This window comes from Piliocolobus tephrosceles, chromosome 6 (genome assembly GCF_002776525.5).
Source record: "Piliocolobus tephrosceles isolate RC106 chromosome 6, ASM277652v3, whole genome shotgun sequence".
Taxonomy (NCBI): Eukaryota; Metazoa; Chordata; class Mammalia; order Primates; family Cercopithecidae; genus Piliocolobus; species Piliocolobus tephrosceles.
The window spans coordinates 39,139,996-39,164,947 of NC_045439.1; the positions used below are offsets into that span (position 1 = coordinate 39,139,996).

Here is a 24,952-nt window from a genome sequence, read left to right on the forward strand (position 1 = left end):
TGCCACCTGAGAACCACCTAAACTACCCTTTTCTTTATACCTGCCACACCTGGCTCAGTAAGACTGTCAGAGTCCTTAGCACTGGGACACTACGTGGCCTCATATTGCCCACATCATTTCACTAGTAATATTCTTTCTAGGAATATATCCAAAGGAAAAAAACAGATGCAGGTCAAAATTTACGTGCAAGGATATTCATTACAGAATAGTGAAAAAAATGGAACAACCTCAGTTACAAACAATAGAAGTTGGCATGTAAACTATGTATCCACATAATCGTCATTAAAAATACGTTTTACAGAAATGTAATGGTGTCAGAAGATGCTCAGCAAGGCCAAACAAAACAGGGACCAGGCATGGTGGCTTATGCATGTAATCCTAGCACTTTGGGAGGCCAAGGTGAGAGGATCACAGAAGCCCAGGAGTTCTTCAAGACCAGCCTGGGGAATATAGTGAGACCTCGTCTCTACAAAAAAATGTAAAAATTAGCCGGATGTGGTGGCACACGCCTATAGTCCCAGCCACCTGGGAAGCTGAGGTAGGAAGATCACTTGAGTCCAGGAAGGGGAGGCTGCAGTAAGCTGAGGTCATGCCACTGTACTCCAGCCTGTCTCTTTTGAGACCTTGTCTCAAAAAGAGATCCAGACACAAATCCTGCCGTCTTCCTTGGAGAGTAACTTCCACGGCACAGTCTGATTACCTGTGCCACGGGACACCCCTCCTTGAACACCATCCCCTCCCCTTGGCCACCTCACCTCAGGGCTTTCTTGTCTGTCCATAGGGCCACATTGTCCACAACTGGAAGGCGCGATGGTTCATCCTTCGGCAGAACACGCTGGTGTACTACAAGCTTGAGGGAGGTCGGAGAGTGACCCCTCCCAAGGGCCGGATCTTCTTGGATGGCTGCACCATCACCTGCCCCTGCCTGGAGTATGAAAACCGACCGGTAAGTGACAGCCCCTGCTGTCCAACTCCTCTCTGTTCCACAACCTTCCCACCTCTGGCCTCTTTGGGAAAGTGGTCTGGGTAAGAGGAAGAGCTCAGAGTGAGAATTAAAAAACTTGGGTTCAAATCCTGGCTCCGCCACCTACCAGGTATGTGAGCTTGGACAAGTAGCTAACCCTCTTTGAGCCTTCGTTCCTCATCTATAAAATGGGATTAAATAATTACCCCTGATTGTCTCACATGGTTGTGGTGAGGACTATGAAGGTCATGGTGTATTAGAGCACTGTGTGGGCTGGGAGGCAGGCACCACACAAATGTGAGTAATTACTGCTATCTTGGGGTTCACTATGATGGCTTCATTCACTATGATGGCTTTCATTCCCTGAAGGGTCTGTGTCCCAGAAGTAAGGGGTGGCTTCAACCCTACCATTAAAAAAGTCTAGGCTGGGTGTGGTGGCTCCCGCCTGTAATCCCAACACTTTGGGAGGCCGAGATGGGCAGATTGCTTGAGGTGAGGAGTTTGAGACCAGCCTGGCCAACATGGTGAAACCCCATCTCTACTAAAAATACAAAAATTAGCTGAGTGTGGTTGCAGTGGCCTGTAATCCCAGCCACTTGGGAGGCTGAGACAGGAGAATCACTTGACCCTGGGAGGCGGAGTTTGCAGTGAGCCGAGATCACGCCACTGCACTCCAGCCTGGACAACAGAACGAGACTCCTCAAAAAAAAAAAAAACTCCCAATAAATTATTTATCAAGGGCCCATTATGTGCCAAGAAATTTGCAAGGCATGGAGGAATCAAGGAAGAAAATGGTAAGATTGTTTCTTCATAGAGTTGCTCATTTTATTGGGAAAGCAAGTGGTTAATTGAAAAACATTTGGCATTCCAATGATGCCACAGCTATCAGGAGCTGCAGAGAACCCTTCATCCCTGAAGAGGAAAAAGATATTTCAGGCTGGGTCAGGCAAAGCTTCAGGAATAGAGATGTGGGCAAAGATGGAACAAGGAGAGAGGAGGTCATTCTGGACAGGTAGAATGTCTCGAGTAAAAGTAAGAAGAGTATGCATGGAGAGAGGTGGGTGTGGCTTCTGGGGAGAACGGCCTCCAGTGTGGTCAAAGGGGAATGTTCACTAAAGGAGTGATAGGAGTTTGGTTAGGGCCAGATGGAGGTAATGGAGAGCCATTGAAGATTTTGAGTGAGAGCATGGTCTGATGAAAACTCTCTTAGAGGCCAGGCGCAATGGCTCACGCCTGTAATTCCAGCACTTTAGGAGGCCGAGGCTGGCAGATCACCTGAGGTCAGGAGTTCAAGACCAGCCTGGCCAACATGGTGAAACACTGTCTCTACTAAAAATACAAAAATTAGCTGGGTGTGGTGGCGGGCACCTGTAGTCCCAGCTACTCAGGAGGCTGAGGCAGGAGAATTGCTCCAACCCAGGAGGTGGCGGTCACAGTGAGCTGAGATCATGCCATTACACTCCAGCCTGGGTGACAGAGCGAGACCCTGTCTCAAAGAAAAAAAAAAAGAAAAAAGAAAACTCTCTTAGAAAGACTAAAATGAAGGCTGTAATTCTAGCTGCTCAGGAGGCTGAGGTGGGAGAATCACTCAAGCCCAGGAGTTTGAGACCAGCCTGGGCAACACAGTGAAACTACATCTCAGAAAAACAAAAATGTAGGCCTGGCACAGTGGCTCATGCCTGTAATGCCAGCATTTCAGGAGGCCAAGATGGAAAGATAGCTTGAGCCCAGGAGTTCAAGACCTGCCTGGACAACATAGTGAGACCCCATCTCTTAAAAAAAAATTAGATGGGCATGTTGGCAGGTGTTGGTAGTCCCAGCAACTTTGGAGGCTGAGGCAGGAGGATCACTTGAACCCAGAAATCCAAGACTACAGTGAGCTATGATTGTGCCACTGCACTGTAGCCTGGATGACAGAGTGAAACTCTGTCTCCGAAAAAAAAAAAAAATGTGTAGAAAGAATAAAAGGAGGAACTAGTTTTAGTTCAGTTACTAATAAGATTTCTAGGTCCATAAAAATGAATCTCACCATTTTCTTTCTAAATAATGATAATAAAACATTATCATGTTTTTCTTTGACTCTCCTACGCTTGCCATGTTCAGGAGAGAAAAAGACTGAAGACAAATGAGGTCAATTAAGGAATCTTCTAAGTATAAGAAAATATTAATGATGGTTAATTCTGGGTGGTGGGTTTACTGGCATTTGTTATATTTCCCTCTGTACTCTTCTGTAATTTCATATTTGTCTCAAATAAAAAGCAAAAGGAGCTATTAAAATAATCTAGGCATTAACAGGAGAAGTCATTATGAAAGAAATGCCAGCAGGACTTGGTGGCTGACTGGCTGTTGAGGACAAGGGAAAAGGAGGCATCGAGTATCATTTCAGCCTAGGAGGCTGCACAAATGAAATGTCATTCCATTATTTCCATTGCAAGCTTGGAGGTGTCACTGATTAAAAGTGGGAAGTCAGGCAGGGGTAGTTTTCTGCTGGGGTAGCTGTAGGACCACTGGAGGATGCTGAGCCTGGGAAAAGATGGGCTCTGCATCCTCTTCCTTTTAGCATCTTAAGACCAGACACAGCTGGGTGCAGTGGCTCACGCCTGTTATCTTAACACTTTGGGAGCCTGAGGCAAGTGGATTGCTTGAGCCCAGGAACTCAAGGCTGCAGTGAGCTATGACCATGTCACTTCACTCTAGCCTGGGAGGCAGAGCAAGACCCTAACTCAAAAAAACACAAAAATTCTACATAAAATTCTTGAATTGTCACCTGCCTGGTTCATGAATACTTGGGCTAGATCAAGAGGAGCCAATAGATTCCCTAAGAACAAATCATGAAATATATACACACATACTTTTTAAAATTAGAGAACGTGTAAAAAGAGTGTCAGAATTTTACGTGGAATTTTATAGTGTGTCCTAAATTCTGTTCATTGAAATGGTGAACTGCAGGCTGACAACAGAGGTTCAGAAAGCTGGCTAAACTCTGTTCTTCCACAGTAGTGATGAGCTCACTGTCAAGCTACTACTACTGAAGGAGCAGCTCCGTGGTGGGTGTGTGTGTTTTTATTTAGATGGAGTCTCACTCTGTCACCCAGGCTGGAGTTCAGGGGCACATTTTGCACCACGCCCAGCTACTTGTATTTTTAGTAGAGTTGGGGTTTCACCATGTTGGCCAGGCTGGTCTTGAACTCCCGACCTCAAGTGATCCACCCACCTCTGCCTCCCAAATTGTTGGGGATTATAGGCGTGAGCCATTGAGCCCGGCCCGTGGTGTTCTTTAGGACCATGAACCAGTCATGTCTTTTTTTTTTTTTTTTGAAACAGAGTCTCTCTTCGTCACCCAGGTTAGAGTGCAGGGGCACAATCTTGGCTCACTGCAACCTCCGCCTGCCGGGTTCAAGTGATTCTTCTGCCTCAGCCTCCCGAGTAGCTGGGACTACAGACGCCCACCACCACACCGGGCTAATTTTTGTATTTTTAGTAGAGGCGGGGTTTCACCACATTGGCCAGGCTGGTCTTGAACTCCTGACCTCGTGATCCGCTCGCCTCGGCCTTCCAAAGTGTTGGGATTACAGGTGTTAGCCACCGCGCCCAGCCCAGCCATGTCTTATTCACCATTTAGTTTGGATGAGGGACATTGACTAAGTTTGTAAGCAAAGTAAGTTGGGAGAGAATCCTTTGGAAAACAGATTCAGAATGAAAATGCTTCTGTTTTCCAACAGAAGAGATGGATCCACCTACCACCCGATTGATAGTCTCCTATCAATCCCACAATTGATCCAAAAAAATCCCATAAATGTGCACTTAAAAGATAGAGAAGTGGCCTACATGAAAAAGATTCTCTTCTGACAGCACTGAGTGAGTCTACAGTGCCCTGCAGCTGCCCACAGCCAGTGGGCTCAGACTTCTCCTGCAGCTGTGTGTTCCATTCCATGCACGGTATTTATGAGAATGTTGACCAAGTGTAGAACACATAGCACAAAGTGACCTGGATGGGTTCAGGCGCGGTGGCTCAGGCCTGTAATCCCAGCACTTTGGGAGGCTGAGGTGGGCAGATCACCTGAGGTCAGTAGTTTGAGACCAGCCTGGCCAACATGGTGAAACCTCGTCTCTACTAAAAAGACAACAATTAGCCAGGCATGGTGGTGGGCACCTGTAATCCCAGCTGCTGCCTAGGCTGAGGTGGGAGAATCGCTTGAACCTGGGAGCCGGAGGTTGCAGTGAACTGAGATCGCACTATTGCACTCCAGCCTGAGCAACAGAGCAAGACTCCGTCTCAAGAAAAAAACAAAAAAACAAAACAAAACAAAAAAACAAAGTGACCTGGATGGGAAGGAGCTGAAACTATATCCTATGAGAAATGAAAGACTTGATGCTTAGACACAAGGAAAGAGGACGGAAGGGAGCATGACTAACAGTCCGTTCGAGGTAGGCATTAATATCCTGTCATTTCCTAATGTTCCCGGGAGTCCACAGCCAAGTGGCAGAGCTGGGGTTTGTGTTCAGATGGGTCTGACTTTGAAGCCTGGGCATTTCCCTCTTCAGTGTAGGAGCTGTCGTAGGAGGTGACTCTTCATCTGTGTGGTTCTAGAAGAGAGAACACAACTAGCATGTCCAGGAGGCAGGCCCTACACTAAGTGCCTTGTCCACAAGGGAAAGGCTGCCGTGTGAGGCCGTGAGCTTCCTGTCACTGGAGGTGTCCAAGTGAATCTTGAAAGACCACCTGCTGCGTGGCTGAGGGCTCGGGGCATTTGGCAGTCACTGTCACCTAGATTCTCCCGGGGTCCCGTAATTTTTGCTGCCTGGCGTCCTCTTGCTCTGCCTGCGTGCTGGTCTGACTGGCTGTCTCTTCCCACAGCTCCTCATTAAGCTGAAGACTCAAACATCCACAGAGTACTTCCTGGAGGCCTGTTCTCGAGAGGAGCGGGATGCCTGGGCCTTTGAGATAACCGGGGCTATTCACGCAGGGCAGCCGGGGAAGGTCCAGCAGCTGCACAGCCTGAGAAACTCCTTCAAGCTGCCCCCGCACATCAGCCTGCAGTGAGTGCCCCGCTTGCTGGGCTCTGTGGCAGCCTTTCCTGCCTGTGTTTGGTGGGCAGGGCACCCTGCCCGTTGGGGGAGCTCTGTGCTTGCTTCACAGCCTGGCTGGTGCTACCACAGTGCTTCAGGGCCTTCAGCTGTTCCTGTCCTGTGTATATGATTTTCTCTGCTTGGGAGTGGCCCTACCTGCCTGCCCCATTTCTATGGGATCTCTTGTGGCTCCTGCCACCTCTGCACACCTCCATGACACAAGACCCCCATTCCATTTCAGCCAGGGTGCTCAGGGCTCTGTCACAGCTCCCCAAAAATCTTGTCTTAGTCTGTTTTCTGTTACTTATAACAGAATACCTGAAATTGGGTAACTCATAAGGAGGGATTTATTTCTTATCATTATAGAGGCTGGGAAGTCCAAGGTTGAGGGGCTGCTTCCGGTGAGGGCCTTCTTGCTGGTGGGAGCTCTCTGCAGAGTCCTGAGGTAGTGCAGGGCATCACATAGTGAGGAGGCTGAACATGCTAACATGCTTGCTGCAGTCTCTGTTCCTCTTATAAAGGAAAGTCCCATTCCCATGGCAATTCATTAACTCATTTAACCCATTAATCCATGAATGGATTAATCCATTCACAAGGGCAGAGCCGCCATGACCCAATCACCTGTTAAAGGCATTACCTGTCAATATTGCCACATTGGGGATTTTCAACATGATTTTTGGGATAAACATTCAAACCACAGTAAATCTCCACCAACCTCCCAGGCAACAGAACTGTTACACCCATCAAAGATGTATGAGTCCATTCCTGGGCTCACCAGGCACTGAAACCTTGACTGTACACTTCCTCTGGGTCTAGGGAGCTGCTGAACACTGGTGGGTGCAGGGAGGATCAGCTGCAGATAAGGGTGCGCAGGCAGGTGGGTTCAAAGATAGTTCAAAAAGTAGCTGAGGGGGTTTGGACTTAATGCAGGGGGATCACAGAGAATCATGTGGGCTACTGTGCACTCTTGGGGCTTTTTTGTTTTTCTTTTTTTGGGACAGGGTCTCACTCTGTTGCCCAGGCTGGAGTGCGGTAGCTCAATCATAGCTCACTGCAGCCTTGACCACCTGGGCTCAAGTGATCCTCCCACCTCAGTATCCCAAAACACTGGGATGATAGGTGTGAGCCACTGTGCCCAGCATACACTCTTGTTTGTAAGTTAAAAGTCACAGCGCTTTGGTTTTACTACAAAAGCAGTGTGTGTCTGGCATGGAAATATTAGAACATTTAGATAAGCAAGAAGAAGAAAAGAAATGTCTGAAAATCCTGCCTCTCAAATTTTGATGCATAACTGAACACTCCCTTCTGTGGTGAGGAGGTATAAACAGGCCTACCTGCAAAGAACAAGGGAGCTGAGAGGCAGAAGAAAGGGGCTGACAAATCCAGTTTCTCACAAGGCATTTAATAGGGACTTACAAACAGAAGTGATGTCTCTGCTGGCCAAGAGACAGTGAATCACCACACTTGTCCTCCAGAAAATATCCTTTCTATAGCAAGCAGAAAATGTGCAGCTAGTCGTGCCTCAGACTTTGGGAAAATTGGGAAAATGTGCAGCTAGTCATGCCTCAGACTTTCTTGTGAAACCTGTGACAGCTGGGGAGGTTAGATAAACATCTTTATGAGGGGTGAGTTGCGCTATGGGAACACCATGGTATGCGGGAGTCAAACATCCATCATCAGGTCAGGCACAGTGGCTCACATCTGTAATCCCAGCACTTTGGGAGGCCGACGCGGGCGGATCACTTAAGGTCAGGAGTTTGAGATCAGCCCGGTCAACATGGTGAAACTCCGTCTCTACTAAAACTACAAAAATTAGCCGGGCGTGGTGGCACATGCCTGTAATCCCAGTTGCTCTAGAGGCTGAGGCAGGAGAATCACTTAAACCTGGGAGGCAGAGGTCACAGTGAGCTGAGATCACGCCACTGCACTCCAGACTGGGTGACAGAGCGAGACTCTGTCTCAAAAAACAAACAAACAAAAAACAACAACAAAAAAATCAATCGTCACGGTGGCTTCACTTCAAGATGGCATCACTCTTGCCATGCAAAAGGCTGCTTTCCTACACTCCCTTTTTTTGTGATGTGTGTCACACCATTTGCCACTTGCTTTATACCCTTAGCAGTGACTCAGGACCCTCCCTTGTACCTACCAGCGTGACGAGGGTTCCCTCTCCTTTGCCTTCCCTTCTATGTAGTCGCATTGTGGACAAGATGCATGATAGCAGCACTGGAATCCGTTCAAGCCCCAACATGGAGCAGGGAAGCACCTACAAAAAGACCTTCCTCGGTGAGCCTGTTCCCCAGGGCTGGGCTGGGCGGTCAACCTGGGACATGGTGGTGCAGGGCTCAACTGTGTGCTTGACCACCCTGTATTGAGGTCAGAGCTTCCTGCTGGGCAACATGCTGGCCTGAGATGGCCACGTGTGGGTGTGCAGCCACGGCTCTATACAGCAGGTATGGCCTTCAGTCTGCTCTTGGGTAGAGCCCTGAGGCTGCCCAGAGGGCCAAGGTCAGCAAGGTCATTGGCCACACACCCCAAGGACGCTGGTCCGTTACCTGTTGCCTGACTGGTGCTGCCCTTGGCCAGGCTCCTCCCTGGTGGACTGGCTCATCTCCAACAGCTTTGTGGCCAGCCGTCTGGAGGCGGTGACCCTGGCCTCCATGCTCATGGAGGAGAACTTCCTCAGGCCGGTGGGTGTCCGAAGCATGGGAGCCATTCGCTCTGGAGATCTGGCCGAGCAGTTCCTGGATGACTCCACAGCCCTGTATACTTTCGTAAGTTGGGGAGTGGGTTCTTCTTGCCACCAGGGCAAAGGTTAAGGAAGACATAACAGAGTGAGGGTCTGGGGTCCACAGTCACGGGAGGAGACCTTGGGCTTGGGGGATGACTTCATCCCGATGCAGAATGAGGTTTCTGTCCTGAAGAATTTCCTTTCCCCTCTGACAGCCGCCATAGCTTGGGCCTGGGTATTTTCTATAGCAGAGTCCTTGTTCCCTCTTTCCCCCTAGGCTGAGAGCTACAAAAAGAAGATAAGCCCCAAGGAAGAAATTAACCTGAGCACTGTGGAGTTAAGTGGCACGGTGGTGAAACAAGGCTACCTGGCCAAGCAGGTATGGCTGCTTTGGAGCAGGGAAGAGAGATGGACAGTTCTCAAGGTTAGGGGAGGCAGCAGTGAGCACAGAGGAAAGGAAGGGCTGAGGCTGCTGGAGGGCACCAATTATAGCAGAATCTATGAAAGCAGGAGCCCAGCCAGCCCCCAGAAGCAAGTCAAAGAACAGGCACATGCTCACGCTCACACACACACGTGTGCCAGACACAAGGGCTATTCAGGAAAACTGTACTATACACACATAATTATCATAATATCAAAAAACAACTTCTACAGAATTGCCCAGCTTCACATATTTGTCTTGGAGGCGTTGCTGACTGGCTTGAGGTTTTGCATTTGCTGGCCTTCTGTTCCTTGGGGCGTCCTGGGGTCTCTGCCTTCCCTCAGAATGTGAGATTCTGCACACCCCCTTGATACACTTTCTGAGCTAAAAACAATTTTTTCTACCATGTCGGTAGGTTGAAGATCAGATTCTCCATGGTAAGGCTCAGTGTTCAAAGCCTGGCCATGGCCACTACTCCTAAACCGTGTTTGGGAGAGCAGCTGTGTTGAACCAGAGGCAAGCCGTGTCCTGTGGCATTCCTACCTGTGCCTAACAAAAAGGGTATTCTGTGAACAAAATCACCTGTCCTTGGCACAGGAAGTGAAGCAGACATTTTGCACGGCCTTCGTGTTTGTGCACATGTTGTATACCATGCGAATGTGTGTGTCTGCACAGAGGGCATGTTCATGGCTTGGTGCCACTCCCATCATTACTCGGAGCATGTGCTATTGCTGACACCAGCTTCTTGCATATCAGGATCCTCATCTGCTCTTAGATTCTTATCATCCCCACCGCTGGCTGTCTGCGCCAAGGCCCTGCTTCTGCTGGGCCTGATAGGAGTCCTTCCCAAGGGGAGGAAAAGAGGCCCCTAGGGGAGCTTGAGGAGGATGTGGGAGGGACTCTGAGGGTGTTCCTGACTAGGAGGGCTAAGGTTTGTGATCTAACCTTAGCCCTCCCAGTCAGTGAGGCCAAAGAAAGTCACACACACACACACACACACACACACACACACACACATGTCAGCTTCTTACACATTTAGGTTTTATCATATAATTTGATCATTTCTTGCTTTTTTCCTAAAGCGCAATGTGAAAGTGGTTTTACTGCACATGTGGGCACATGTGTAGACTGACAAATATACATGCAGCTGAAGGTTTGTTTTTGGACTGACGTGGCCCTTAGCTGGTGCCCTTGGGCTTAAGTTTACCTGTGTGCTCCCAGCCCAGCTGACACCTCCTGCCTCCTTGTCCTCCTTTACGCCCTGAGTGGTGCGTGTCCCTTTTCCTTCTGCACGGACTCTCTTTGGCTTTGCTGACTTAAGGTGATGGCGTTTTTGCCACAGTGTCATTGAGTGGGGGTGTTGTCAGGGAGGTCTGTGACATGTCATTGCTATCCTTAGGTTTCCTGCGGACTGGTTTTAGAATGTAGTCCCATTGGAGCAGGCTGGCTTGTTGGGGGTTTGCCATTACATGCATAGATGCAGGAGAGAGGGACATGCAACTGTCACCAATGAACTTTGAACCATTTCTTTGCCTCAGGGGCACAAGAGGAAGAACTGGAAGGTGCGCCGCTTTGTTCTGAGGAAGGATCCAGCTTTCCTGCATTACTACGACCCTTCCAAAGTGAGTGTGCATGCTGGCTCCGTGCTGGTCCTGTGTTGTGATGCCCCCAGACACTCCTCTCCTGGCACAGCGGGCAGCTGGCTGGACATCCTGTCTTCCCCTGGCACCTGCTTCTGCTGCACCTTGCCTTTCCTTCCACAGTCCAAGCTGCTCTGCCCCGTCATCACATAGGTGCCTGCTTCTTGAGCGGTTTCTTCTATGCCTAATCCCCCACTTTCACATGGGAGGCCATCTTTATCATTTTCAGAGGAAAAGCATCTTTTGTTCTTCCCCAAAGCCTGCTTTGTGAGTAGGGAGGATGAGGTAGGCTGACAGAGACTCCTACTGGCACTTCCCAGCCTCTCCACACTTCCCATTCAGAGACCCCATTAATTCTGCGTCCCTCCACTTTCCCCCACCTCTGTTTTGAAAAGTTTCTGTCACCATATAATATTTAAGCCATAATTTACTAATTTGTTTTTTAAAAAACTTTGATGGCAAATTAAAAAAAAACATTTTTCTGTTTCTGATACTAGGTATTACCACATGCTGAGTGGATCTAATTCCAGTCAAAAGCAAACAAAAGCGGCCCTTTAGTTAGCAGTTCAGCCTTGTCTTGGGCGATGTATGACTTTCATTAGTTTTTGTTGAAATAGTGAAGAGTGGGCAGTTCCTTCCTTACTGAGCTTCAGTCAGGAACCCCTGCCTGGACCCAGCCAGGCCACAGGAGGGCCCAGGGCCAGGGAGGGATGCGGCAGGAGGAGCCTCCAAAAAGCTCCAGTTGACCTTTCTGTGGGTCTTGGTGGCCTGGCTACAGGATGGAGTTCAAACTCCTTCCTTCCTGGCTACCTCAAATCCTGTTTGAAGCAAGGAAGAAATAAACAAATGAAAAAACACTTTAGTTTTGTATTTAACTCTCACCATGGTCTAGCCTAACCTACTTTCTTTGTGCCCCTGATGAATCTGCTGTCTCGGCTTTTAAAATAGGAAACAGAAAATGTACATACATACATATGTGCCTGTACACACCTATCTATAAGTACATACACATGTAAATATACGTATATACATATATATGTACACATGCACAAATGCTCACATATGTACATAGATGGAAACAGTGCAGAAGAGATTACTCAAAGCAAGTGTGCAAAGGAAATAAAAGAATTGCCAAGTTTCTGGGCTGCAGGTACAAGATAAGGAACCATCTCAAAGGCATTCTGCGATTAATTTGTTCCCCACTTTACTCCCACTCCTCCTGCTGTTTGGGCTGAATGCCCCTCTCCTGCCCGGGGACCTACTCTCCTATCCAGGCCCAATTCAAGTCTCCTGTCCTCCCTGAGACTGCCCTTGAACCCTCCAGGCTGGGGCAGATCCCTTCCTTCTCTGAACTTTCCTCCCATCAGCATTTAGTAGTACAAATATTTCCAGTATTTTATTTAACCATTTTATTTTTTGCCCTACCTCTTGCTGGGCCCAACATGCAGTATGAATTTGATTATTGATTAATTGAAGGGCTCCTGGGGCCCGAGGCACGTGGTGTGTAAAATTGCCCTAAATCATCCAGGGATACCACCAATCACAGTTTTGTATCACACGAAGTTTCATGCTAGGCACATGCTAGACTTGTGTAATGATGTCCTATGTGCAGGAATCTATCAACTTTGCAGAGATGATTACTATGGCTGGGTGCAGTGGCTCATGTCTGTAATCCCAGCACTTTGGGAGGCTGAGGAGGGCAGATCACTTGAGGTCAGGAGTTCGAGACCAGCCTGGCCAACATGATGAACCCCTGCCTCTACTAAAAATACAAAATTAGCCAGGTGTGGTGGCGTGTGCTTGTAATCCCGATTCCTTGGGAGGCTGAGGCAGGAGAATCACTTGAACCTGGGAGGCGGACGTTGCAGTGAGCCGAGACTGTGCCACTGCACTCCAGCCTGGAAGACAGAGTGAGACTCTGTCTCAAAAAAGAAAAAAAAAGAAATGATTACTATAAATATGTATTTCTGATTGCTTTGTAAGATGCACACAAGGGTTAAGGAAGCCAGTGAATGTTTTTCTGGGTAGCATGTTGGATCAGAGGCTCTGTTTGAGACATCTCCAGGAACGAAAAGCAAATTTGCAAGTCTGCGAGACTTGGTAACTACAACATTGGTGGGCACTTCTGCTGCCTGCTGTGAAAGAGGCCCAAGCTTCCTTACTGATGCAGACAGCTTTGGCCATGTGATGTCCAAGTTCAGCTTCATCTTCTATTACAAATGATTTTGCACTGACTTCTTTAGCTGGCCTGAGTTGTGAGGGGAGTGCAACTCTTCCCTTTTGTGCATTCACGAATTCCTAATTGGGTCTCCTTTCCTCTGCAGGAAGAGAACAGGCCAGTGGGTGGGTTTTCTCTTCGTGGTTCACTCGTGTCTGCTCTGGAGGATAATGGCGTTCCCACTGGTAAGGTGCAACTTCAGCCCTGGCCTGAAGATCTCAGGGGCCTCCCTCCTGCACCTCAGTAATGTCCCACTAATGAAACAACTGCTTTGGAAGCTGAGCAAGGCTTTCTCAATGAGACAGAGTGCTGTGAGTTTTGAAGCGAATTTCAGAATTGAACAAAGGGTATGTTCTTGGCGTTTTAAGAATGCAACTAAGTAATCCTTATATTACTAATCTTTCCCCTCAGTTTCTGTGCTGATGGCCTGTAAGCTTCCACCTAAAAATAATAGCTGAGGCTTACACAATGCTTTAGGGTTAACATACCTTAATATATATCGTAACAGGAATTTCACAATAGCCAGCCATATTTAAGAAGATATTATTCCCATCTTATGGCTGTGGAAACTGGGGTTCCAATAAGTTAAACAATTTGAGATCAAACTCCAAATTCTGTGCTTGCTTTTAACATAAACATACTGGATTCTTTGGTGTAAATGAAAAGGTAGATCTATAGCATGCTAACATGGCTATTCAATCACTGATTTCCCCCCTCCCTTTTTTCTGCCTAGGGGTTAAAGGGAATGTCCAGGGAAACCTCTTCAAAGTGATTACTAAGGATGACACACACTATTACATTCAGGCCAGCAGCAAGGCTGAGCGAGCTGAGTGGATTGAAGCTATCAAAAAGCTAACATGACAAGGACCTGAGGGAACCAGGATTCCTCCCTCCTACCAGATGACACAGACAGGAATTCCTGGAGAATGGGAGTGTGTTAAGACTTTTGACTTCTTTGTAAGTTTTGTACTGCTTTGGAGAGTGAATGCTGAAGAGTTCCTCAGATTACAAACAGCAATGGTGCCATTTCCTTCCTCATCTTCATGTTACAAACCTGGAAAGGCTAGAACAGCCATTAGGCGTCAGCATCTTGACTTTTCCCCAGCATCGCAAACAGCCATTTCCTCGGGCACCAAAGTAGGTTCCCTTTGTTGGAACAATTACACTGGCCATGCCATAATGTTGAATAAAACTCTCTTCTTATGCGGTTCTCTCTTAACTTCTTTGGAATTAGTAAAAGCTGACATTTGTTTCTGGCTATTAGAATCCCATACAAAGTTTTATAGTTTTCAAGCAACATTTCAAGTATCTCTGTCATTAAGACATACTTCATCTTAAAGTGGGGATGGTGGCCAAACTTTGTACATTCAGAGAATATTGTTTTGCTTTAGAAAACAAGCCTGCATAAATATTATACATTACAGAAGTCACGGACTCTGTCGGAGAACTTAATCACATATATGAAAAATACATACATAGCTTTTCTATGAAAAATGGGCATTTAGAGATGCAGAGTAAGAGTGCTCTGAAGGACAGAAAAAGATGTAAATGGGGAAGGTTTATATCAAGACATTAAATTTTGGTTTTAAAATGAACATAAGCTGAGACAAATAGGTACCAAGAAATTTCACCGGTTGGGAGGTTAATCTGTAGTGAAAAGTCTGTATCATACAATACTTTTTAAGAACATTTTTATTACTTTCAAGTTTATACAGTAATCTGGCACAAGCTATTGCCAGCATTCTTGCCAAGTACAAATGCTTGGACCTCCCCTTAATCAACAGATAAAATACATAACTTACATTTAAGGGGAGTGGATACTTCAAAGTGCTTAAGAAAAAATTTGTCCTCTTAAATAGCTCGAACTGTCTCTTGTTAATCGTGTCTAAAACATTGACCTGAATAATGAGAAATCCCAAGCTAATGTTTCACTTATTCCTTATATGGTAAGAGACTACCTTTTAAAGCACCATTTTCCATTTGGCATTTCACCAAGATCTAATGCCCCTGGAATTAGTTTTTTTGTTTTGCCTTTTGAATATCGATAGGTGTTTATCTGAATTAAACTACATTTAGTTTGATGGCTTCCTGCCTCCAAATTGGCACGTGTGCCTCACTTTGTATGGGAGCTATCAGGATCTCCACAGGTTGCAAAGTAGATGACCATTACCTTGGGGTTGGGGCAAATCAGTGAACAAGTCTCGGCAAGGTACTGGCATTTGTATTTTTAAAAAAATCTACAGCCATTTTGTTCTTGGTGTAAAAGTAGAATGGCTGGAGTATGGCAGCTGAGTAATAACTGTTCTGCTTACCATGATGTAGTGCTTAGCATGTCTCTATGGATCTATCTTTGAACATTATTCACTTAAGAACTGGCTTTTCTTGTTTTGCTATAACTGATATGAAAAATGGTTTGGGTGGGGCATGGTGGCTCATACTCTTATAGAGGCAGAGGCAGGAGGACAGCTTGAGCCCAGGATTTCGAGACCTGCCTGGGCAATATAACACCATTTGCCAAAAAAAAAAAAAGAAAAGAAAAAAACTGGTTTGAATATTCGTATTTCCTCCTGGCCATTACTCATTTTCAATTAATTTATGCATAAATGAGACCCAAACTATCACTAATTTTCAGCCATATTAATTGATAGCCACTTTTCATCAATGAAAGGTACAGTGGGGAGTAGATGAAATCGTATTTTTAATGAAAAGGCTTTGATGGGAGATTCAAGATTTTTGGCTTTTTTTTTTTGAGACAGCGTCTTGACCTGTCACCCAGGCTGGAGTGCACTGGAGTGATCACAGCTCACTGGCCTCAAGTGACCCTCCTGCCTTGGCCCCTTAAGTGCCAGGGTTACAGGCATAAGCCACCGTGCCTGGCAGAAAGTCAAGATTTGGATAAACTTACTTCTTTGCCAAGCCTGTTCTTCAAGTTATTCAGAACCGGGTGTATAACTTGTCCTCATATTTATCTTGTCCCTGCTTTTAGGTTAGCAAGGTGTATACACGCTTTAAGTTTTGTTTGTTCTTTTCCTCATGGTATCAGTGAAATAATGATCTATTCTCTGGCTAGGGTCAATTTACAAAATTGTCATGGAACTGAGCAAAAGGCCCATGTGGGATAAAAATCACCATTGATGCCACCAGTATTTTTCAAGTTATGGCTTTTGAAGTAAAACAAATTTCAGTAAACAATTCAAAACAAAAAAATTCCTCTGTGTACAACAAAGGAGCACCTGTTATATTTTGAATGCATTCTTCATGTTGCCAGCTTTCTAAACTTGTTTTTTTGATGCCTCAACAGACAGAAGTGAAAATTATGTGCCACTCTTAAGTACATCCAGGTTCTCCTCTACATATTCCCAATGTGGAATGCTGGCTAGCAATCATGGCACTCTCTCAGAAACCAGCCATTGGAAGTTAAAACTTTTGGACTTCAAAAGCTAGTACAGGCTGCTAAATTTAACAAAGGAGCAAACCTTCATAAATGGTACAAACTATCTGCCCAACACACTCCTCTATTTTCCAGACCCTTTAATATTGAGTAGTTTAGTCTTGGATTGACTATGGTGGGTTAGGTCTAATCTAAGTATCTTAATAGCTATCTAGGGATAATGAACAAAATTAAATACAACTGGTACCTCAAGTATCGTAATAGAATAAATTTATGAAGACAAGCAGACCAAAGCAACTCAAGATTTTCTACACCTGACTAAATGTAGCTGTAACTTCAAATAATGTGTTACCTATGAAACTTATTATGTACAAATTAGTTCTTGAAGGCAGAAATGCAAACATGTAAAAAAAAACAACAACAACAACAACAGTAAGTGTTCAAACAGATCCCTGTTTTGTTATAAAGAACTGGAGCTCTAGGTGGCACCTAGTGGATATCACGAATAAAAATAAAAAATTGGGTGATGATACTCCAACTAAAAAACACAGCTGCTTTTTAAATTTTAAAAACATACTTTACCACCCTAAATTATAAACTCAAGGCAAGTAGCTTATTATACCAATAAGGACGTGGTGTGATAAATTCTCTCACACAAGTTGTCATCAATCTCGAATAGATAAAAGGCACAGAACCAATTTAATTCTTCCATTGCATTTTAAGGCTTTGTCCCGCTAAGGGTCAACTTGCACTGTGGTTAAATTTATTTTCTCTAAACTCTTCTTTTGAAAGGATCTGTTATAGAGATCCTTTATTCACCTGCTCCTACAGTTCCACATCAAGACTAAAATAAAGATAAAAGAATTAGGGTCTTAGTATTCAAAATGCTTTTAACTGGTGACAAGAAGGAAGAAGCCTATAGTTAAATATCCCAGAAATTTATTTGATGTTTGTTTGAATACATTTTATATAGAAAGATTGGGATTGTTTGCTTTGGATGCCCCTGGTAAATCTCGTGAGGCATTGAACTAGAAAGGGGTGCCAATCTGGAGACATCAGAAATGGAAATCACAAGCCCAATTTTAAAACTATTCTTAAAGATTTGTCTCTAGTGAAATGAGGCCACTCCCTTAAAAATGCTCAAAGTGTTGGAGCTACTGTGTGACAACAGCTGACATTTAGGAGGGCATTTCATGTTCCAATCTGTTAGAACATTTAAATACTTAGAAATAAAAAATATTCAGCTTTGAAGTTTTCAATACTGGAAAACTTTCAAGTCTAGGATTTACAGCCAGGAAGGGCTGCTCTGTGATCCTTAAATTGGACTCTGTTTCCCACAAAGTTAATCTTCAGCTTTGGCTTCCATTTCTTCTGCATCATCATCTCCATCCACTTCGGCATTTTCTCTTTCAAGCCTCTCCATCTGCCTCGCAAGTTCAGTCTCATCTGTATCTGTGACCACTTTGGGCTGTGGAAGCAGAGTATTATAATTTCAAACTGAAGTAGTAAATACTATACAAATTTAATTTCAATACTATTACTGCCTAATGTTTTCTCTTTAACATTTTTCTAACAACTCTTATTATAATATCTGTTTAATGTTGAGTGACATTACTAATAAATTCCATTACATAAATAATAGGTGAAACTTATGAGAATAGTATAGAAAAAGGATGTATGTATTAAAATGGAAAATTATTTTCTGTCATTTTTATAAGCTAAAACTGAAAACATGAAATAACCCCAGTGGCTGTATCTTTCAAGACCACAAATAGATGTCCTGTTAAAAAAACCATCTTCCAGGCTCAAACTACTACTTACTAGCTTACTAGTCCTTTCCATAGAAGGAACCATTATATAACACACACAAACACACACACACACACACACGTTTCTTTCTTGTTGGACAAGGAAAAGACAGGAGACGACTTTTTTTTTCCCAATTGTGAGATCAAATTTTAGACACGCCACATCCAAATTCAAACAATAAAAAAACTTCTCATTTATATTGTTTATTCCCTTCCTCCTGGCTGGGGGTGGGGGGTGACCCCTAACACCATTAGTGATCAAAGGCCTGAATGACCATCCTACAATATGACATTCCAAGGCTGACAGCTCTTATTTACCTACAAGAACTCCTTTTAGAAACCTCCTGAGTCATTATTAAAAATGAATCTATTGATCTCACCTCCATTTGAACATTGAACACACCCCTCTTTTCCTCAATCTTTTCTTTGATAACAGCCATAGCTTGGCTGAGGACAGAAAGGCCTTCTGTTCTCTCCAGGGTTGTCGTAGTCATTACATACCGAGGAGGAGCTATTAGATTAATCTAAAAGAGAAAGACAAAAATTCAATTATGAATGTACCTATAGAACCCACAACTATTAGGATGCTTGAGATTTTATTAATCTGCTATGTTAACAAATCACCCCAAAACGTAATTGCCAATTCTACAGGACAGAAATTTAGGGTACTACAGAATTGGCAATTACGTTTTGGGGTGATTTGTTAATGTAGCAAAAGCAAATCAATACAGGGATCTAATGCAGTATAAACAGTCCATTGCAATACTGAATACAAAGAATGATCATTTCTGGGTTACATTTGGTGGCTAAATTAACTGCAATTATCATCAGTATAATGGATAATTTGTCTCTGAACTAAACTGATGGAAGAATCCTTCTACAAGATTCTGAGTTACAGTCATCCAGTTAATTTTATCACTAATGAAAGATTCTGATCAAACCTCATAAAATTTGTATGTGTACAGATGGAAGAAAGTGTTACTCTTTTTTTAAAGTACTATCAGTATTTTGGGCACAGCAACTCTTTATTGTAAAGGAGGTTTGGCATCGCTGGCTTTCTACCACTAGAAATCTCCATCCACTGTAACAGTAACAGTAGAGACCAAAAAACCCTAAACATAACTCACAAACATCTAGAAATATTACCAAGAACCACTGCTCAATTTTAAGAGCAAAAAAACCCACTTTTGTTATGAAACGTGATTTAAAAAAAAAATCGAAACAAAGATCAAAGATCCTATTTGGTTTAGGTGGGCATTTCAGTCGGGAGGGAGACAATTGACAACTCACCTTAATGGGCATGTTTTCTGTAGAACAATTCAAACCTGCTCTTAGGGCTTCTTTTACAGCATCAATGCCTTCATAACCATAACAAGCCACTTCAATATCTACAATTACAAAAGTTCAAAAGTTGATACCAAAAAATGCAAAAAATACTTAAAAGTTTAAAGGAAATCAAACATGTGGCAGATATACTAGTATTCAAATACCCTGAATCCAACCTCTCTATACTGCAGTTCCTTATTTATAAAATGGAGGTAAGGAGGAGTGTGGTAAAGATGGAATGTTAACAGTAACTGCAATTTATCTAAAACGGTTCAGAAATTATATTACCCTTTGACTCAGAAATTCTACTTTTAGGAATCTGTCTTCAAGAACATTTGTGTAAATGGGTAAGTATGTATAATATAAGGGTGCTAATTTGTAGCTTTTTTTTTGTAACTGTGAGAAAACTGGCACAACCTACATGTTCATCAAGAGGGGACTGGTTTATGTTAAGGTTTATCTGTTCTATGAAACATTACCTAGCATAAGAAAGAATGAGAAAGATTCCTATGTTCTACAATGGAAGGGTACCTATGATATACTGGGTGGAAAAGGCTAGTTGGAGAAAATTCTGCATGGTATGTCCCATCTTTGTAAACATTTGGAATATTTTAAAGTATGCACTAAAACAAAACAATCAAACCCCTCTTTTTAAAAAAAGGGCTACCTTTAGGTTAGCTGAACTCACAAGACTGTTTCTACTTGTGTCAATATATAAATTTTATGATTCAGAAGCCAAAATAATTTCTTAAGCTTCTGTTATAAAAAGCAAACATTTAGAAAAATTTATAGATGTTGACGTAGCAACATATACTTTGGTAAGTCTCATTATTTAATAGCTTTTTTGATGCATGCAAAATATTGTAAAAATCATTTAGAAAATCATTTACCTGCTCGAATTTTGACAGCCTGTGGGGTCAAGCGCCTATTAATGTTATTAATGAGTACTTCCCGTTCATCTTCATTCAAATCTAAACTATCCAAAATAGATGGGTCTCTGGTCAAAAATATAAATAAATAACAAAAGGTCAAGGTTATATTACTGATAAATGTGAAACCAAACACCATGGAACAATGCATATAATAATTAAGCACAGGCTTTAGTGTCACAACTAGAATTCAAATCTTAGCTTTGCACTTATACCCCAACTGGTTATTAGTGAAATCAACATTTTAGTGATCTGACTAGAACAAGCAATTTAATGCCTAACACATCTAATATTCTACTATAATTGATTACTTCCATGCAATTAGCTGTCCCTGCCTCAAGGAGTTTATTATCTAGCTTGAATAGAAAAAAAACCATGGAAAAAAATTTAAATGTAACAGTACATCTGTGGGCATCAGGAGAGGAAGGTATTACTTCTAGTTAATGAGGTCAGGAAGGGCTTCATGCAAAAAGTAGCATTTCATCTGACCTTCCTAAGTGCCACAGGACAGGGACCAGGGTCTTATTAACTGGCATGTTTGTTGAATGAGTGAACAGATGAAAATATGAAATAAGACTAAAAGAGGAGTAGCACTGTAAAAAGTAAGGTAGAACTATTGTAAAAAAGTTATGATACATAGGGCTGGGCACCAGTGGTTCATGCCTGTAATCCCAGCACTTTGGGAGGCTGAGGCAGGAGGATCACAGGAGACCTGGAGTTCATAGACCAGCCTAGACAACATAGCAAGACCTCCACCTCTATTTAAAAAAGAAAGTTATGTCATATAAAAAAGGAATAGCATGAGTAAGCTTCAGGCTTAATAAGCAAGGGGTCTTGTTAGGAATAAAAGGCAAGAGAATTTGGGTAGAGGGAACTTTTACTCAGCTAACAAAGTAACAAGAAGACAAACCAACGTAAATGCCTACGAAACAAGATGACAAACAGAAAATGGGCAAATGAGGTGAACAGATGTTTCACAGAAGAAATACAAATGGTCAATAAACATGAAAAACTGTTGACCGCTCCAACAATCAGGAGTGAGCAAATCAAAAGTACTACTGTGAATTCATTAGATTAGAAAAGGGAGAAAAAAAAATCAGATATATACCAAATTGTGGCAAGGATGAGGGGAAATAGGAATACTTATACAAATGCTAGAGGGAATATAAATTGTAGAATCAATTTGAAGAGTAATTTGGTGAAATCAAGTCAGTTTAAAGATATATAATCAATCCTATGACCCAACAATTTCAATCCTAGGCATATATATTAGAAACTCTGAAACAACTACATATAGAGACACATACGCTATTCATCACAGCCCTGTTCGACAAATGGGACAAAAGGGAAAATTACCTAAACAACTCTAATAGAGAAACAGATAAAGAATATTCTCACAATGAAATACTATACAGAGATTAATATGGATCAAGTATACATCTATCAATGTGGGGGCATCCTGCTTAGTAACAGCCTTATATGTAAAAATGCAAGCTACAAAAAGATACAATAGGTTACATTTTAAATAATGATTATAGACACATACATGTAGTAAAACAACAAAAACAAATGATATTGACACATAATAATTTCAGAATAGTGGTTATCACTGATAAGTGAGGAAAATAAGTCTGGAAAGGTAAAACATTGTTTCCAACTATGTGAGAAATTTTATGTAATTAAAAAAAAATGCAAAGAACTAGCATTAGTTAAATCTGGACAGTCCCTACATGAATGAAGAAAAGAGTGCTAAGGAAAAGGGAGTAACACATGCCAAGGCTTAGTGGTAACAAGGGGTTGCTGGAGCTAGAAGTTAAAGAGGTAACTAAAGAGGCCAGATGATGACAGTTGAGAGAAATTAAGAAATGTACTGAGGACTGCAGGACAGAAATACAAAGTTGTGTTTAATGGCTAATAGTGCAAACTCTGCTGGAGCCAGAATGCATGCGTTTGAATACTGCCTGGCACTATGATTTGTTAGCTGTGTGACCTTGAACAAATTACTTAATCTCAGCTTCAATTTCTTCAACTGTAAGAAAAGGATAATAATAGCATTTATACCATACATTGTTAGAATTATATAAACATTAGTTATCATTATTACTATTCCCACCTTTTCTACCACATGATATACCAAAAAATAATAATAATAATAATAATAATAATAAATAAAAATAAATAAAAAGTCACATGAGAATAAACTTGAAGGGATTTGGAACCCCAGATGAGTTGGCTTGTTGGGGGACTCTTAATGGTCCTGGGTCCTACTTATTCTCTTTTTTTCCCCGCTCTACCCCTTAACATTTAGGAAGGAGTGGGAGGTAAAGAGACAAGTGTAGAGAACTGAAAGAGTCTGGCTTTTTTTTTTTTTTAAGAGACAAGGTCTCACTCTGTCATCCAGGCTAGAGTGCAGTGGTGCAATCATAAATCACAGCTCACAGAAACCTCAAACCACTGGACTCAAGTGATCCTCCTGCCTCAGCCTCCCACCTCAGCCTCCCAAGTTGCTGGGACTACAGGCACATGCTACCACACCTGGCTACTTTTAATTTTTTTTTTTTAGAGATGGCGGTCTTGCTATGCTGCCCAGGATGGTCTACAACTCCTGGCCTCAAGCTATCCTCCCACCTCAGCCTCCCATAGTGCTGGGATTACAGGCATGAGCAACCACGCACAGCCAAGTGTGGCTGTTAAAAGCAGAGGACGCAGTGTTTGCTCCAAGAGAAAGTACAGGAAAAGTTGAGAAGTGTGTTTTATAGTGTAAATGGAAGAAACCAGAGATATTTTTATGCTGATGGAGCAAAACCAATAAAGGGAAAGGTGACCCAAGAGAAAAAGTGACTGATAGAGATCTCTGAGCAATGGCTGAGCGTAGGTGGCAAGATTAGTTTGAGAGCAAGAAGGACACAAATTCCAGTGACAGCAGCATAGGAAGAAATGACAGGTGGGACGGAGATATGTAAGTTTGTTGAGATAGTGGAAAAGTAGTTCTTGTGCAATGGTTTCTATTTTCTTTATAAAATAAAACAGGTAGTTAGCAGACCAGCCAAGAGGCAGGGAACAGGGACAGAGTGGTTTTCCAAGGAAGAACATGGAAAAGCTCTAAAATAGCCACTATAGAAGAACTGACCAGGAGCAGAGAGAATGTGGAATAGCTGAGGCTGGAGACCATGAATATGCAGTGGACCAACCTGCAAGACTGTGATTTTTCCTAGCAGCACTCTACAAGTACAGAGAAGGCCGGAACATCGATCCAAGGCTGGATGTATCAGAAGGAAAAACAGGGCAAAAGCTCATAATAATGGCAAGAAAGTCGTTGAAATTATGGATCATGGTGTGCCTATGTTGGATAAGAAAGAGAAGGCAGGAAATGGTGAAAAGACAGGGAGAAAAAAGATTTGGAATCAGAGCCTAACATACAGAATTAAGATGACAAATAATAGGACCAACTGAGAGCTAGATAAATAGGAGGCTGGGGCAAAAGAACAGAAAGTGTGAATTAAAGATTTTAGTGGCAGAGCAAATCCTGGTGATAGTAAGGCCCAGGCTAAGGCTACATGGAAGACTGGGTAAAGTGGTGTGGGCTGAAAGTCAAAGGAGAGTCAAAAGAGGTAGAGCAAACAAGAGGTTATAGTTTTTGGTGACACATGCTCTTTAGTCCTATAGCCACTTAGGACAATAACTATGAAAGGAAAATTTGTGAGATAAACCATATGGTTTATGAATCTACATAACTATGATACATAAAACTACACAGACTTGACCATATAGGATTGGCCCATTTATTGGCCAACACAAAATATTTTAATCTAAAATTGGCAAGTACTTTATACATGGATGCTGTGCTGTTAAATATCAGGCTAAGAGTTGTGATATCAAGGTAGAAGGAGAGTCAAGAAAGCATTCTTACGAGACTGCATGCTTAAATGCATCATAGGCACCATATCCAGGTCTCTTGTACTTGTCATCAAAGACCCAGGCAGTCCTCTGGAATAGGCTTTCCAGCTGCTCATCCTTGGTGTATTCTAACACCTCAGCAACATGACGAAGAATGCTATAAACCTAGAAATAAAATGAAAAGCTCAACAATTCAAAGATAAGGGATCTATAAAAAATAAATATTTTTACATTTTAGTAAATAACATAATTTGACTACAAAAATTCCTTAACAACAAAAGATCTCCATATAAGTTCTTTCTCCATAGGGAAATATTCACTTTAAATGGGCATAAAAAGTAGAGACAGTAGACAATTTAGGGTCCTAAGACCTGGATCGAGTCTTGACAATAACACAGTATCTCTGAACTTGTTTCCTCCTCTGGAAAAAGAAGATACTAGTATCTCTCCTTACTACAGAGAGTGCTCGCATAGATCAAATATACAAAAACCACACACTATAAATGGAAAACGGTTATACAAATACAAGTTGTTGTTATTACTTCATGAGGACAGAA

General features: G+C 42.9%; 2 protein-coding genes across 2 annotated transcripts in view; one reads left to right on the top strand and one right to left on the bottom strand.

The window, feature by feature from the left end:
* Nucleotides 1-14,250, top strand: part of PLEK2 (pleckstrin 2) — a 23,010-nt gene extending 8,760 nt beyond the window's left edge. The window contains exons 2-9 of the mRNA XM_023182256.3: nucleotides 782-946; nucleotides 5,823-6,004; nucleotides 8,229-8,320; nucleotides 8,621-8,808; nucleotides 9,043-9,144; nucleotides 10,725-10,808; nucleotides 13,151-13,229; nucleotides 13,778-14,250. Of these exons, the coding sequence (XP_023038024.1) occupies nucleotides 782-946; nucleotides 5,823-6,004; nucleotides 8,229-8,320; nucleotides 8,621-8,808; nucleotides 9,043-9,144; nucleotides 10,725-10,808; nucleotides 13,151-13,229; nucleotides 13,778-13,905 (1,020 nt within the window). The 3' untranslated portion in view covers nucleotides 13,906-14,250. The remainder of the gene's footprint in view (nucleotides 1-781; nucleotides 947-5,822; nucleotides 6,005-8,228; nucleotides 8,321-8,620; nucleotides 8,809-9,042; nucleotides 9,145-10,724; nucleotides 10,809-13,150; nucleotides 13,230-13,777) is intronic.
* A 468-nt stretch (nucleotides 14,251-14,718) lies between these two features.
* EIF2S1 (eukaryotic translation initiation factor 2 subunit alpha) overlaps nucleotides 14,719-24,952 on the bottom strand; it is a 28,133-nt gene continuing 17,899 nt past the window's right edge. The window contains exons 4-8 of the mRNA XM_023182231.3: nucleotides 24,409-24,560; nucleotides 20,460-20,566; nucleotides 19,534-19,631; nucleotides 18,624-18,767; nucleotides 14,719-17,903 (exon numbers count right to left, since the gene is read on the bottom strand). Of these exons, the coding sequence (XP_023037999.1) occupies nucleotides 17,778-17,903; nucleotides 18,624-18,767; nucleotides 19,534-19,631; nucleotides 20,460-20,566; nucleotides 24,409-24,560 (627 nt within the window). The 3' untranslated portion in view covers nucleotides 14,719-17,777. The remainder of the gene's footprint in view (nucleotides 17,904-18,623; nucleotides 18,768-19,533; nucleotides 19,632-20,459; nucleotides 20,567-24,408; nucleotides 24,561-24,952) is intronic.